Genomic DNA, 15887 nt, shown 5'->3' with positions numbered 1-15887 from the left:
AACGTTATTGGAATAGTAAGTCCCTCCGAATGTCTATTTTATGCAAGGAAGGTCAGAACTTTGTTTTATTAATTTTAAAAGGTAACGCGTCTCGGTTAAGCAATACGACGATTTAGGCCTCTATTTCACGTTAAGTAAGGGATATTTTGGTCATGTTCGCTCGGGCAACAGCTTTTTTTTGGAAGCATATGGTAACAAAACTGGGCAAAACCTCGCTTCTTATTTATCTCCTCGGCTGAAATACCACCGATTTACACCTAATTCAACAGATTTTCGCAAATAGGCCGAACAGACAACAGAAAATTATCAAAACAAGAGACAAAGCAATGACGATGCACAGTGAAAATGGAAGCTTTTTAGCCAAGATATTCCAAAAAGAAACAGTTGAGTTACCTCAGGAGGGCGAATTTTGCAGATACCAGTTTTTTTCGGCAATGGGTCGGATCTTGTTTATAAATCCTAATGGATCCGAAAAATCTTCCCAACTTGGTTCAAAAACGGGACACTCCGGAGGAGGAACGAATTCAGCGTACACCGACATGATAATGTATTACAACGGTTCAAGGTTCTTCCGAATCAAATGTTTTTAAAAATGTAAAATTGTGAAATTTTAACCAACACTGGCGCACAGCGTGCATAATTAGTCTACAAGGAGTACCAAAACAGTCGTTTCGGGAATTAGTAATCCTTTTCCATAATTGCAGATGGCACTAGTTGACTAGCTGCAGAAATATTTACAAACCAAACCGTCAATTTCTAATGCGTCGTTTCCTTTAAAAGTATGCGTTTTCCATGCATGTCCATTCAAAGATCCCAGTTGGTGCTGTATATTCCTTCGATCTGTTTTCATAACACTGACGAGTGGATGTGTACAATATTTTTTCAAGAAAAAACTTGTACAAATGTTCATTCCGTGGTTATACGCTTGCTACATCACAAGGAAACTGCGGCCCTACCCGTCTCTACCCCCACCACTCCCTGCGCAGTAGAGGTTGGGGACTACCTGGAGCGCAGAGGGAGATCCATCAAAAGCAATATCATATCCGCTTTTATGGAAATATGGTAACGTTACCACGGCGGCAGAACGAAGTCCAAGGTTTAAAAAAAAAAAAAAAAAAATTCAAACCGTTAAGGTTTATGATTTCACGCAATCGTGTGTAAATCTGTCTGTAAAGAAAATGTTCACATGATTTATGGAGCACTTTTGTAATCCATCAGTGAGCTGGGTGCATCGCTATAATCCATTATTTTATCGTTTCAATCCTGTTTGTTGCGTTGTACAAACATAGCTTGTGTAAGGCAAACCAGCTAATCATTCGTAATAATCCACTTCAAATCTTGCCGGACGACTCATTTCATCCGATTCCACCATGAAACAGTTGAGAACTGATCAATCAACCAAACTGATGATTCCCATTCATAAAAATATGAAGTTTAAAAACAAAAATACTCCCCGCACGGCCAGCCAAAGTTAAATGTCTCGGACATGATGCTAATACCTGTATCGAGAGCCATTTTCAAAAGCGCTAGCTAGCTCCTATCTGGCTAGTTTGTTAGCCATTAAGATACCAAGTAGCTCGCTAGTTGCTGGAGTACTGCCAATGCCACACTGCCGCTGTCGAACAACTTCGCAAGGTGGCTAGCTACCTTGTTAAAACGCAGAAAAAAGCCTTAATAAACATAAAGCTTGCGACTCAAACAACATGATCGATAGCTATTTATCGCCTAAAATGCGAATATCCAGTCATTTACAGAAAATTCTCTGCATTTCTTTTTTTTTTTTTGAAAAATATATTTCCACCTTCCTTTCTCACTACTACCATATCACCACCTTTGTAACAACAAAGTATCCATCCGCTCCCACAATCATTAAGGACCTAGGAAAATATTATTACAATCTACTTTTTATAGCAACTTGCATTGTGTGATTTATTAATCCAAATACAGTGCAATACAATAATTTGTACTATTTCATTCGTATGTTAACCGAAAATAAGTTCTGTCAAAATTAACAGCGCGGATAGATATGTAAGTATAAATCGGTGTAACAAAATGTAAAGGTCAAAGGTATAACTTCCGGATTCTTGGTTCCGGAAGCTCTGGGAGTGCTTTGTGTGATACCGACAGCGGACGCCTGTTTATGTCCACCATTAAAACAAATCGAATGGCTTTAAGTATTTCATTGGGATTATTTCGGCGGCGTTATTTTCTTCAAAAATAGGACACAGTGTAATCTCCAGCGAACATTGGAGCATTGACAAGCGAAAGTCCTTCGACTGGAATGGTAGACAGGATTTAGTCGTCTATGCAGATCTTCTCCACTCCAAAACACTAGATGGCGGTAATTGACATTTTGCTGGTGTGATGTGCCGATAACCATGTACTAGTGACTGCATTTTAAAGTCTTTGTAACTTGTGGCTCTGTTTGTTCATTGACCCAGTAAATATCACATCAGCTGTCGTAGTACGAATGTGTGTGTATGAATAACTTAGGCAAAGGCATATTTAGGTCGAAATCTGGAGAGAATTGGTGGAAACCGAAAGGAAAATTGAGTTTATTTGTTTATAAACTCTTCCTTTTTTTTTTTTTTTTTTGATGTTGTCTTTAGTATTCTTGTGTACTCCATGCTACGGTCAACTGGTTTTCTCGTGCATAAATAAATAAATTCATCAATAATAACAAACTGTTGCTTCATGAAAGCTGTTACTATCCTTGCTACAAGTCTCACTGTAATGGCACAAAATGTGTTCCACAAGTGGAACAATTACAGTGTTGTGCCCTTGACATTTTACAAGGCACCACATTTTCATCAGCAATGTCATAAGGTACCACAGCACACCTCTTCGATTTTGTTCCTGTTTCCTGCGTGTTGGAAGACCATTTTGAGAGAAAATTTCCAAGACCGTTATGAGAGTGAGATCCTGAGACACATGAACCTGTCATGACCCACAAGGTCATTGGTTCTAATCCTGGTGTAGCCGCAATAAGATCCGCACAGCCGTCGGGCCCTTGAGCAAGGCCCTTAACCCTGCATTGCTCCACGGGAGGATTGTCTCCTGCTTGGTCTAGTCAGCTGTAAGTCGCTTTGGATAAAAGCGTCAGCCAAATGACATGTAATGTAATGGGTGTTGTAATGAAAAAGACCAGGCGGCCTGGGTTAGCCCCAGACCCTGATGTTGTGATAGGGGAGTTTGTGTGTGTGTGTGTGTGTGTGTGTGTGAGAAACTATGTGGGTTTACCCATGCCTTGTCAGTGCAGTACTGGAACTGCCTGGACCCTCTCCCACTTTCTTTTTTAATCATATCTCAGTTTCATAGGCTTCATTGAGGCAATTGTTACAGGTATGTAAACATGAAGTTAGGATAGTTAAGAAGTGTTGTATAAACAAAACCCAAGCCATGTCTTTCTCGTGAAGTTCATTTAGGACGTAACTTCAACATATAGTAACATAAGTAGAGAGTCCGGTGAAATTTCTGGTTAAAATAGATTTCCATGGGTCATATCTCAGCAAAAAATTTTTTTCATGTTTACATTACATAATTGGCATTTGGCAGATGCTCTTATCCAGAATGACCTACAGTTGATTAGACTAAGCAGGAGACAATCCTCCCCTGGAGCAATGCAGGGTTAAGGGCCTTGCTCAAGGGCCCGACGGCTGTGCGGATCTTATTGTGGCTACACTGGGATTAGAACCACCGACCTTGCGTGTCCCAGTCATTTACCTTAACCACTACGCTACAGGCCACCCTGGACATGAACCAAAATCAAAATAAGAATGTAAATAAAAAGTCAGTTTCACTTTATGAAGTCTGCAGTGATACAGGAATGCATTGTGGTATGGGTCAACAACGTAATGTTTATTTTAATGTCCGAAACACATTTTTCCTCATAAAAAAAAAACACATGAAAAAAACAAAACCATCTTTCAACAGTGAAATTACCGGAAAACCAATTGCGATTATTAGAAATCAGAAGAATTACACTAAACTGGCAAAATGTCATGAGATAACTGTCCACACCAACATACTCAATGGGAAAGAATGCTCCAAAAATAGTTAAAATAAAAATCTCTCTCTTGGGCATAATTATATGGGTCTTTCAACATATGAAGAATGTATAAAATATATATTGATTTTCAACCAATGTCATCCAAGATAAGACAATCTGGAGCAAATTTCTAGAACATTTTATTTTGATAAATAGCCTGTCCTGCCAGATAACAGTTTGAGGCTTTGAAGACGATAAAAATGTATAATTAAAATTGATTGAGTTGAGGTGTGCAATTTTTATAAAACAAATAGTTTTATTACCGGAGATCTCACCTTGAATATCTCCTAGTTATTGGGTGGCAAATGAAACCATTAAAAAAATACAGATTTTGAAAACTCATCTGTTATCCCCGTATGACATCCCATGACTTAATATTCTGAATCACAATATATACAGTACATTTGCTGAAAATAACATTTTAGAAATGATTAAATATTCTAATGAAAGTAAAACCCTTTTAAAAAAACTTTTTTAAATCATAAAATCATAAAAATTCTGAGGCTGTCAGTAATCATAAAGATCCGGAGGCTGCCAGTAATCATAAAGATCCTGAAGCTGTCAGTAATCGTCGTGGAATGGGTACTCGGGATGGTCACTCCACCTGCAGGAAACCAAAGATTCGGAGAGGAGTCAAATATTTGAATAAGCCATTACTAAACTGTACTCTTGTTTACAAATACAAGCTGCATGCAGGCTGAAATCAGGTAATTTGGGACACTTGAGTTTCTGAGTCTGCTTTCGCCTCCGCAAAGAAGTGTCCTAAATCGCCTGAATTCACCCTGCTCAAACTTGTAAAAGAAAGCAGCAAGAACGCTAATGTGCACCAAAACAAAACTATGTCTTAATCTTGCAAAGTGACTAGACGCCCGGTATAGTCATTAATTATCAAGTGTCATTTGCGAAACACTGACGCCCAGATTGATCCTCCTCTTACATGAGAAGCTCCACGAAGCGGACGTTTTTGTTGAGCCCCTCGACGGCTTCCATTTCCTCTTCAGTCAGGGAAAAGTCGAATATCTGAAGACGGGGGGGAAAAGAGGAGTCATCCAGCAGTGGCTCAGAGCATAGAAAGCGGCCAGTTTTGGTGCTTCTGCACACACTAGGGTCTCCTGTCTGAGGAGGTCTCGGACGCACCTGGCTGTTGTGTTTGATGCGCTCCAGGTTGAAGCTTTTGGGGATGACGACGACCCCTCTCTGGACATTGAACCGCAGAGCCACCTGGGCAGACGATTTGTTGTGCTTTTTCCCGATGGCAATCAGGAGAGGATCTTCCAAGAGAGGTGGGCTTTTCAGATTGACCCTTTGAAAGGGGAAAAAAAAAAAAATAATAATAAAAAGTTAATACAGCAGTGTCCGCCTTCCTGTACTCAGATTAGGTTCTCTTCTCATTTTCACCGACTTTGCTTCATGTCTTCTTTAATTTTCATTAAATTGCATTTTTAGGAGAATACACCCAGTGAGCAAAAGCCCTAGATGATCTCGATGAGACGTTTTGACATAAACTGACTAATTTAGCTCCAGTTTAGCTCAAGTTTCTCCTGGATATAGCCTGGGTAAACTAGACGTTCAGGTGAAAACCTGGCTATATTTGGTTAAAGAGTGAAATGCTTCTAGCCAACTAGGATGTCGGCAGGCTATATTCTGTTGAAACCTGAGCTAAATTGGAGATAAATTTGTCCTAATTTCCAGCCCTCTAGACGTCCTCACTGGGAGCTTCCTTCCAACTCTGCACAGGTGAATGAGTGAATTCACAGTTCACAGCCTGAATCAGGGATCATCAAATCACGGTCCTTGAGGGCCAAGAACAACCCCCCTTCCTATCCACCGTCTCTTTACCTTATTCAGGTGTGAAGACCGTCAGCCAATCAGAACCACTAACTGTTGAGTTAATTACCCAGGAGAAGAGAGAACCAGGGCCAGATTAGATGATCCCCGGCCCAAAATGTAAACGTTGCCGTTTTAAAGGGAGAGCAGCGCCCCCTGGTGGCGGAACACGGTAAGTTTGTACCAGGAGGCGTCTCTGGAGGTCCCCAGTGGACTGTACCCCACGATGACGATGTCGTTCTGCCGACAGTACTCCAGGAGTTTGGGCTGAGTGAAGAAGGGATGGCACTCCACCTGCATCGAAGGAGCGAGATGACAGTTGGGAAAATAATCGCCGAATTGCGTTTGTGGAAAAGGCTTTAATTCTGTTATTCAGCTTTTGTGTTTACACCACAAGGAAAAGGGAATCTTAACCCCAGACAAGGGATTGGCTCCTAGTTCTGAAAAGAGTGTTACAGCTGTGTGAGACTGGTTTCTGGAAATCTGATCGTGGGTTCAAGCCGGTTTAAGTGTCATATTGTATAGGCAGGGCCACCAGTTTGTCTCCACCACATGACCTGCAAGGATTTAAACATGGTTAGCCAGAAGGGGTCACCAAAGGCACTCCAATGGCACAGTTGCTCCAATGCACTTATATTATATTCATTATTTAGTTTGATCAGATATGGGGATATATCATACCCATCATGCAACATTTAAAAATGTGCAGCATGTTGACAAAGAACTCAAACTGAACCCAAGTTGCTTTTTTCCCCCCAAGTGTTGCTTTTATCTTTTGAGAGTCGCTGTCAGGCATCGACAAATGGTAGTGATTACTTTATCAACACAGTTTACTGAGCTGGTGCTGGTGCTGGTGCAGACGGACAGTGTTCTTTGGACACTGAGGCTCTAGTACGATCTAGCGCAGGGGTCGGCAACCCTGGTCCTGGAGAGCCGCAGGGTGTGCTGGCTTTCGTTGTTGCTTGGCATTAATTGATCGATGAAAGCCGTTGATTACACGGTTAACTCACCTCACCTGGTTTCTTGGGTCTGAATCGGTTGCTTATTTTAAGGTGGAGACGAAAGCCAGCACACACTGCGGCTCTCCAGGACCAGGGTTGCCGACCCCTGATGTAGTGGGACGGAGGACTGAAGACTGAAGAGGACTGAAGGGGGAGGGGGACAACCCGTGGCCCTAATTTTATGCCAGCGGCTAAATCGACTTTGATTGCTGGGCCACCATTTTGTCTCCACCACGTGACCTGCAGGAATTTCAATGGTTGGCCTCATGAAGGCTATGAGCCTGACAAGTGGGGGGTTATATTCATGTAAAACTGGAAATACAGCGTGAGATATGCTGTGCTTAGATTATGGCTTTCGATAGAGGAACGTGGTAATCGGATAGGCCAACGCGATGTTATATCTTAAGAATGCTGCTGTCCTCTGACGTCAAAGTCACACAGATAGCCTAATCTAGGCCAGTGATCTGCGGGTCTGACCTCCTGCATTTTGTCAACAGAGTTTGTTGAACAGACTCCAGAATCGGGGCATCCTGCCAGGATGTCCCTTTCCGCCAAATTGAGTTTGAATGCAACCTGTAACATTCAGTTGAAATAATTCATCGACTGTCTACATCGATAATGATTGTTGAATCTGGACATCGTCAGAAGCCGTTTCCAGTTGCAAGCGGAAGCCATCGTGGTAGGATGAGTTTTTTTACATGGAATATGTACTGTTGGTGGGGATTGCAACTGCTCAACAAATATAATCACAAATATTATATATAAATCATAAAAATAAAATATTTTTTTAGAGGGTGAATGTCAATTGCTCACCCAATCAGAGCAAGCATCCCCCATTTTAAGAGCCACAAGAAAAGAGTTTGTGTTCGAATTAGGATTTTTGCAGAAGAAGGATTTTCCTTTCTATTTTGGTGGGGGTCCCTTGGAGTTTTCTTGCTTGTTTACTTTGTTCCTGTGGCGCTGTAAGTGGAAGAGGGTAATATTCTGGCAAGTTCTCTTCTCTGGTATTTTCAATTTAATGTCTTCTCTGTTGTAAGTTTGAAATAGTGAGCCGACATTCAATAAAGAATGAACTCTTCTTTCTAATTGTCTCCTTAATTAAATCTTAAAATCTGATGTACAGTTTGTTTTGACTGATAACTGACATTCTGAATTCTGAAATTAAGGATTGTAGCATAGTAGGATTGTCTCCTGCTTAGTCTAATCAACTGTATGTCGCTCTGGATAAGAGTGTCAGTCAAATGCCATTAATGTAATGTAAAAAATGAGACTGGATGTTGATTTTTCACCTTCTCATTTGTTACCATTATGCATCAGGGGGAAAAAAAACAAACTTGAATTTCTACAGACACAGCCAAGAAAATGCGTATGAAAACCATTATTAATGCGGTAAGCGTGTTTTGTTCTTTGCCATATCTCATTCAAAACGATGATATTGCCGAAGCAAAGTTCAATGGAGGCACGCCACCACCAAGATCTGTCATGGGTGTGTTGAAAGCACAGGTTACATTACATTACGTGGCATTTAGCAGAAGCTCTTACCCAGAGCAACGTACAACAAAGTGCAAATCAATCACAAGAACAAGTGCAAAAGTACACCTGAGAGGACCGTACTGTTCCGAGTCCTAGTGTAAACATACGGAAATTCAGAACCCTTGAAGAGTACAATCAGCTTTCAAACTAGCATACCACTGTTGGCAGCTAGAATACAACAACAGTCAATGAAAACAACAATACCTATACAAGTAACGATATCTATACATAAGTGCCATTACGGTCTAAGGCTAATCACAGTGATTGTGAGTTGGGGAGGGAAAGGTGTAGCCTGAAGAGATGGGTCTTCAGTCTGCGCTTGAAGGAGGTCAGAGACTCTGCCGTTCTGACATTCACCGGGAGGTCATTCCACCACCGTGGGACCAGGACAGACAGCAGTCGTGAGCGGGAAGTGCAGGTGTGGCGAGGGGGAGGCGCCAGACGGCACGAAGTGGCAGAACGGAGGGGTCTTGTTGGTGTATAGGTCTCGATAAGGGATTGAATATACACAGGGGCTGATCCTTTAACTGCCTGGTATGCGAGCACCAAAGTTTTAAATTTGATGCGAGCCATAACAGGCAGCCAGTGGAGGTTGCCGAGCAGGGGGGTGACGTGTGAATGTCTGGGAACATTGAATACCAGACAGGCTGCAGCAGTTGCTAAAGCTGGGGTCACATGTGGGTACCTGGTTGGAGACAGGTCTGTGTTTCAGCCCTGGTTTGTTCAGGATCAGCTCCAGCTGCCGACGGTTGAAATTGGACACGCCGAGGGACTTGGTTAGACCCGCGTCTTTGCAGGCTTCCAGAGCCTGGTTCAGAGAGAGAGAGACGGAGAGACCAAGCAGGGCTGAAAGCATGCGCAATACCATGGCATAAAGGTCATGAAACTTGAGTCTTTGAACTTAAACACCCTTCACAGACTTTTCTTTGCTGCTTCATGCATGTTCTATTCTCTTCAGCCCGGGGTCTGGACACACATTACATTACATTACATTATTGGCATTTGGCAGACGCTCTTATCCAGAGCGACGAACAGTTGATTAGACTGAGCAGGAGACAATCCTCCCCTGGAGCAATGCAGGGTTAAGGGCCTTGCTCAAGGGCCCAACGGCTGTGCGGATCTTAGACCGGGATTAGAACCACCGACCTTGGGTGTCCCAGTCATTTACCTTAACCACTACGCTACAGGCCGCCCTCTACGCTACAGGCCGCCCTCACACACGTGAGGTTTGTGAAATGTAGTTAGACTGCATTCGATGGACTTTGTGTGGTATCACTAAGGTGGAAATAAGATAAGGTGTGATGTGTATATGAACTGATATGAACAGAATATATGTTAAGGCTTCGTATTATATCGGAGTTTATTGATTCACATGTACGTATTAGATTTATTACATCCGTCCTTTGATTCAGGGGTTGTAACTATTGTTTTGGGCACGAGAGGCAAGACAAATGCCCATGCCAACGGATAATAAAGTCCAATCTATTCTAATCTCAATTCCATGCTCATTGCAGTTTCGCTTATAATTCATTTTGCAAGGTCAACAGGCTTTTTGGTCACTCTGCCTGCTGTGGGCATTACCTCAGTTGGCTACATCATCAACTGCAAGGACTTCACATACAACTGTGTCAGGCACGGCTCATATTACAAACGTACCAGCTGGGAAACAGAAGAAATAAAGGGATAACAGGTGCCTAAAAAGGGAGAAATACTGGGGCGTTACCCGCTTGGTGCGTAAAACTGTACCCCTATCTATCCAGGAATATACTGTTAATTTGAACCTTTATTTGCTGGGAAAACATGCTCATTTGTACCCAAAGAGAACATACTGCAGCTCCAGGGTACATTTGGTGAATTTGATCCTCCTAGCACAAAAATGTTCCTACACTGGCACTTCATTTCTGAGAGGGTGGGTTGTTCGGGAGTTTTTTTGGAAAGAGGGAAGGGGTAAAAAGTTATCCCCTTCAAATGTTGTTGAAAGGAAAAAGGAGACAGGGCTGATAGGGACTTTACCGACGTGCAGAACTCACCTCCCACGTGGCGCAGAGGTCTGTCTCGTGGTAGATGTATTTTCCGTTCTCATCCTGCGGGTAAAACGCGTCTCCAGGCTAGAAGATCCGGGGGGGGGGGGGGGGGGGACAAGCACAGCGTGTTTAACAGGATTGATCAGAACCGCTCCTTCTCACTGAGACGGCCAGTCTAATACGTTTCGCCGTCTCACATTACTGTCGTATTGTCTCCACTACAAGGTCAACGCAGCTACTTAAAGCATTGAGTTTCATTTCATTTACCGGACAGACTGAATTAGTAGTAGTACTAGTAATAGTAGTAGCGATTTATTTTGGTCCTTATTAACAATTTTTACAGAATGAATGCATACAGAAATAATGAATAACAATGTTCACCGAAAAGGTGTAGGCTGAAGCTTTAGCTTATTACACCTACCATTTTTACATATTCACATATTCAACCCATTCACTACTAGGTTTAGGCTACACAAAAGCAAAAGTTCTAAACGTTTCATACACAATAACAATCATACATCAGTTTATATGTGTTAAACACCTTATTTTTATTTGTTTATTTTTAAGTGTACTACAAATGTTTAATTCCTTGTCACAAATATTCCACAAGTTAACCCCTTTGAGAGGTATACACCCATTCTTTATATTTGTCCTTACCCTTGTTTTACCCTCGAGGGTGGGGCATACCTTGAAGGCGATGGGAAGCTCCACAATGTAGAGGTCCACGTAGTCCAGCTGCAGGGTCTTCAGCGTCCTCTCCAGGGCGGGTCTGACCAGCTCCGGGGGGTGGAAGGTGTTCCACAGCTGGGGTCAGGAAGGGAACATCATCAAGAGCTGAACAGCTCTGGAGCCCCACTGAGCTTGCAGTGCTGGCTGAGAAGTGTCTTAGAAGGTACCAATGCTTGGTAATGGGGCGGTGGTACTTTTGGTATGTGGAATTGTACCCCTAACCAGCAACATAGTGTCATTAATTAGTGCCTTGGTTGGAACACATACTCATTTGTACCCAAAGAGAACATGACTTTCCTTTGGGACATTTGATCCTCAAGGAACAAAAAAAGTACCTCCACTCTCACTTTATCTCTGACAGTGTGTAAATTTACAGAAGCGGTCCCGGAGAGCCGCAGGGTGTGGCCGGTGTTTGTTTTCGCCTTAATAGCAGCAACTGATTCAGACCCAAGAAACCAGGTGAGGCGAGTTAACTGCTTATTCATTCATTCATTAACTTTTCATAGGCAGCGCACCCTGCGGCTCTCCAGGACCAGGAGTGAGGGCCAGCGCTTTACAGCGAAAGACCTTTTTTTAAAGTGAAATCCTCGAGCCTGAGAACAGGTGCGGAAGTAGTCCCGGCTCGAACCTTGCCGCAGTAGAAGATGTCCTCTCTCTTCACGGTCCCGTCTGCTATCTTATCCCGTATGGCATGGCCCACCTCGCCCTCGTTGAAGTACACAAGGGCCCCGTCGAGGTGCCGGTAGCCAACGTCAATCGCCGCCTTCACCGACTCGTAAGTAGTGCCTTTCGGCGTCTGGAGAGAGAACGGGGGAAGGTGTGATTACACTGAAGACCAGGGACGGGCAACTCCAGTCCTGGAGGGCTGGTGTGTATGGTGGATTAACTCCAGTCCTGGAGGGCCGGTGTGTATGGTGGATTAACTCCAGTCCTGGAGGACCGGTGTGCATGCAGGATTATAGCAGGGAAGGGTTAGGGTTAGAACTCCCATATTGTACTTTACTACAAATAGTTAATGAACATCAAAATAGGCTATTTTTTTCTGATCAAATGCCAGACTGAGGTTAATCAATCAATAGGCTCCTGATAAGGTTGCTGAACAGTTTTTGTGGCCAGGCATCCACAATTTCACCAAATAGTTGCCTATTGATTCAAAGATTTGCGATTTCAATTGTGGTTAGAACGAGAAACTTCTCTCGACTGTAGGTAAATGGCAAACCGAGATGAGGTTTTTCCCATCATTATATATTGCTATGTTGTTAGCATAATTGTCTTCTCCATCCTGCGAACACAAAGACTTACGGTTCGTGAGTACAGTAAATCCTCAAATTGTATCCGGGATTCTATTTGAAGCCGGGCCTCGGATAATAGCCGGGGGCGTGGCCGATTCGGACAAATAAAAAGCCGGGGTAATATTGCCTACCAGTAGGGCTATCAGTCCATGAGCACTAGAAGACATTGTTTCGATTTAACTCAATGAAATAAAAGAGCTCTTCTTAATATTTTATATTGTTGGTTGGTTTAATACTGTTGCCAATGAAAAGTCGTTGTCCCACACCATGGGTCTCAAACACGTTGCTCTCAGGCTACCAGTCGCTTGCCGCCCCCTTATAAGTAGCTTGCCAAAGGCTGAAGCAGTATACATTTAAACACAATTGTTGCCGCGAGCCATTCCAGCCTACGAATTTAATAAAACGTAAAATCAGGCAAAATTAAAAATTAAGTCAATTTAGGCTACGAACGAAACGAAAAGTTTCCATGTATTTACAGCACAGCGCACGTTCAATGAATGAATGAAAGCGGCTGCCTTGGCTCGCAATAAACAGATGGGTGGAAATCCCGACACTCTTTCAACTACATAAAACTTAACAGTGAACCATCAAATATCCCCCACATTTCAGTGCCCATCAGTCCCAACATTTAGCAATAGAATCAAACAGTCCAAAAGTAAATTAAATCCCAAACCAAAGCGAAAATCTTTTGATAGCCTACCGGTATGCTGCTCCAAACGAAACGCATGTCTCACAATAAAACGCACTTTAGGAAAAAAAGATCCTTAACTTGCTGTTATCTACGTTAATTTGTTATTGTTCAAGAAGGCATGTCTGACAAGTTGTTATTTTATGGATTCTGGACTTGCATGTGATTTATTGTGTTTGAGAATATTTGCAATAAACCAAGTCTGTTAAGACTTACCAATCGGCGTTTCCTGATTATCCTACACCAATTGATTTCTGAACGGTTACAGCAGTGTTTCCAAACTCCAGTCCTTGGGACCCACATGCCAGAAGGTTTTTGTTGTAACCAGTAACTCACACACCTGATTTAATGATTGAACCAATAAAACCACAAAAATGCCCTTCATTAGTTAAATCAGGTGTGTGAGCTACTGGTTACAACAAAAACCTTCTTGCAAGTGGGTCCCGAGGACTGGAGTTGGGGAAACCCTGGGTTACAGGAAGTGTTGAACAGTGTTGGCCCACTTTAAGTGTAGCCCAGGGGTCGGCAACCCTGGTCCTGGAGAGCCGCAGGGTGTGCTGGCTTTCGTCTCCACCTTAAAATAAGCAACCGATTCAGACCCAAGAAACCAGGTGTTAGCTGTGCAATCAACGGCTGTCATTGATCAATTAATGCCAAGTAACAACGAAAGCCAGCACACCCTGCGGCTCTCCAGGACCATGGTTGCCGACCCCTGGTGTAGCCTTTTACTTTATTTGTAAGAATAAAATTCTACACCAGAAGCTTAATATGAAATAAAGGCCTGCCTCGAATACAAGCCTGCCCCAAATAAAGGCCTGTGCTTTGTGCAGCCTAAGTAAATAAAAGACCCCCGGGCACAATTTGAGGATTTACGGTAATTGTAAAAAAAAAAAAAAAAACCCAAAAAGACACTTTCAACATTCCTCACAGCCGCGAGCTCTTCATTTAACGCTCCGATTATTTTGAATCTTTCTTTAAATGATCCTCACACACATCGGACTAAAATTATATTAACAGAACCTGGTTGTCAGGAAAAAGTAAGAATATGGGAGAATATTATCCCAGTATTTTCAGTTGAATGTTTTTTTAATGGCATACCGAACGCTAATGCTCAAAGGTAATGCAACAAGGAGTCCGTTTGGAACGTTTGTGTTTTATCTTCATTTAACAGATAGTTTTGCACCCATGCCGCTGCGTAGATAACTGTTCAATGTTCAAAGGCACCACTGAGTTGCAGATAAAACTGCCTTTGAATGAAAAAGTTGAGTGCACTATACACAGTAAAAAAAAAAACAGTTTCGACACTGAACCTTGAATTGAGCTCATGCAAATTTGGGGAAAACAAGTTCTTACAGTACGCGGATCACCGTAGGTCCCCAGTCCGAGTAATGGAATTCTGTTTCCGTCGCTCAGGGAGACCGATTTGTTCTTCGCCGTCAAACTCATCTTTCTCGCCGCCTGTGTGCACGCTCGCTTCACTTGGTCCAAAAGACAAAACACTTTTGCAAGAGAATCAGACAAGTGAGCCTTTGTGCGCGCGTGAGAGAAAAGTAAAGAGAGAGAGAGAGGTCAAAAGTTACTGTACCAGCGGCATCGATTTGGAATTCAGAGTAACGTCTCTGCACGGCGTTAAGTACAAAGATCGGTTCATGCACCTTTGGTCTTAAGTAACCCCTCCCTCCCTGTCTCACCCTTTGAATGTGTATGATTGTCGATTATTAAAGGGGAATGGCGTCCGATTCGTAGACTGGTTTATCTGGAATGCAGGAACATGAAAAACTGTGTGGGAACCTACGGTGCTGCCAAAATAATTGATGATGATATGAGATGTTAGCCTGTCTCTGTTTTCAGACACAATGCCTTCAGAAATCCCATTCACTCTTTATTATTGTAGATTTCCTTTTAAGTGGAGAAGGGTCATCGACCTGTTTTCCCCTGGAAGATTTGTCCTTTTAGTTTCGATAAAATACCTTTATCGAAGTCTTGCTTCTTTTTCTGAATATTACACACATTATTCCGCGCTTCCACCACAACAAACCAAAACATCCTTTCCTTCCAAAGGTTATAAAACTACGTTGCAGGGTAAATCTTCGTTATCTAACTCCATTTCAGATATAATTTAGAAATTTGGTTTTAAAACATACGCGAACCTCGGGAGTGATTACACTCGACTCCTACCTGCGCCACCATCACTCAATATATGCTCCCGGGATTAGCATTATTGCTGAATCTCAGTTCGGCGGAGAACTCAGAGGCTGAGGGTCTAGCCAACACAATACATGCACTATATTGACATGATAGTTGCGAGCCCAGGTCGGCGTGCATTTAGAGGGCTCCTTAGAGCTAACTTGACAGGAACCGGCGTGGAAACGCCCATGGGTTCCCTTCGTTCCCCTCTGTTCCTTTGACACGTACCATAAGCCCCAGCTCTCAGGTTTCTCACACAAGGCAGCCCTTCCTGAGTCCCACCTTGCCTTTGGATACCCACGGTCGTAGGCTGACTGTGGGTTGAGGTGTGCTCTGTAAGGAGCGGATCAGATGTTGGATGGTCGGGGGGGGGGGGGGGGGAGGGAAAGTTTGCAAGATATTATAGCTATGAGGGTGCACAGCTATTCCACCAAGGCGGTGCACTTCTCGGACCACCACATGGTAACCGTGTCCCTGGTCTGGGAGAAACCTATAACCGTGGGTAAAGGGCTCTGGCGGATGAATATCAGCCATCTCCAAGACCCCCAGGTGCGTCTC

At 43.0% G+C, this 15887-nt stretch overlaps 2 protein-coding genes across 4 annotated transcripts in view; both read right to left on the bottom strand.

Annotated features, from left to right (window-relative positions):
* kdm5a (lysine demethylase 5A) overlaps positions 1–1820 on the bottom strand; it is a 33828-nt gene extending 32008 nt beyond the window's left edge. The window contains 2 exon segments of the mRNA XM_061229186.1: positions 394–426; positions 428–1820. Coding sequence (XP_061085170.1) covers positions 394–426; positions 428–541 — 147 coding nt within the window. The 5' untranslated portion in view covers positions 542–1820.
* Positions 1821–3837: 2017 nt separating this feature from the next.
* LOC133119162 (aldo-keto reductase family 1 member D1-like) lies at positions 3838–14837 on the bottom strand. Of its 3 annotated transcripts, XM_061229614.1 has the most exons (10): positions 14728–14837; positions 14496–14641; positions 11791–11958; positions 11121–11237; positions 10440–10517; positions 9095–9217; positions 6060–6169; positions 5186–5351; positions 4986–5068; positions 3838–4652 (listed from the first exon to the last, which is right to left on the bottom strand). In XM_061229614.1, exons 2-10 carry the CDS (start codon positions 14586–14588, stop codon positions 4610–4612), a joined length of 981 nt encoding a protein of 326 aa, XP_061085598.1. In that variant the 5' UTR covers positions 14589–14641; positions 14728–14837; the 3' UTR covers positions 3838–4609. The 3 variants fall into 3 exon arrangements, with proteins under 3 accessions (XP_061085598.1, XP_061085597.1, XP_061085600.1); XM_061229613.1 differs by having other exon boundaries at positions 14496–14828; XM_061229616.1 differs by lacking the exons at positions 14496–14641; positions 14728–14837 and adding an exon at positions 13359–13487.
* Between the last annotated feature and the right edge of the window lie 1050 nt (positions 14838–15887).

Source organism: Conger conger, chromosome 19, assembly GCF_963514075.1.
Source record: "Conger conger chromosome 19, fConCon1.1, whole genome shotgun sequence".
Taxonomy (NCBI): Eukaryota; Metazoa; Chordata; class Actinopteri; order Anguilliformes; family Congridae; genus Conger; species Conger conger.
The sequence above is the reverse complement of the archived record's forward strand: the minus strand, read 5'-3'. Positions and strand labels throughout refer to the sequence as shown.

Excerpts from the sequence above, each read along its gene's own strand:
- LOC133119162 (XM_061229614.1), bottom strand. The coding sequence starts at position 14,588 with ATGAGTTTGACGGCGAAGAACAAATCGGTCTCCCTGAGCGACGGAAAC. Across the intron at positions 10,518-11,120 it reads AGCTTCCCATCGCCTTCAAG|CCTGGAGACGCGTTTTACCC; the intron begins GTATGCCCCACC and ends CGGATCTTCTAG. Across the intron at positions 6,170-9,094 it reads ACAGACCTGTCTCCAACCAG|GTGGAGTGCCATCCCTTCTT; the intron begins GTACCCACATGT and ends CCTTCGATGCAG.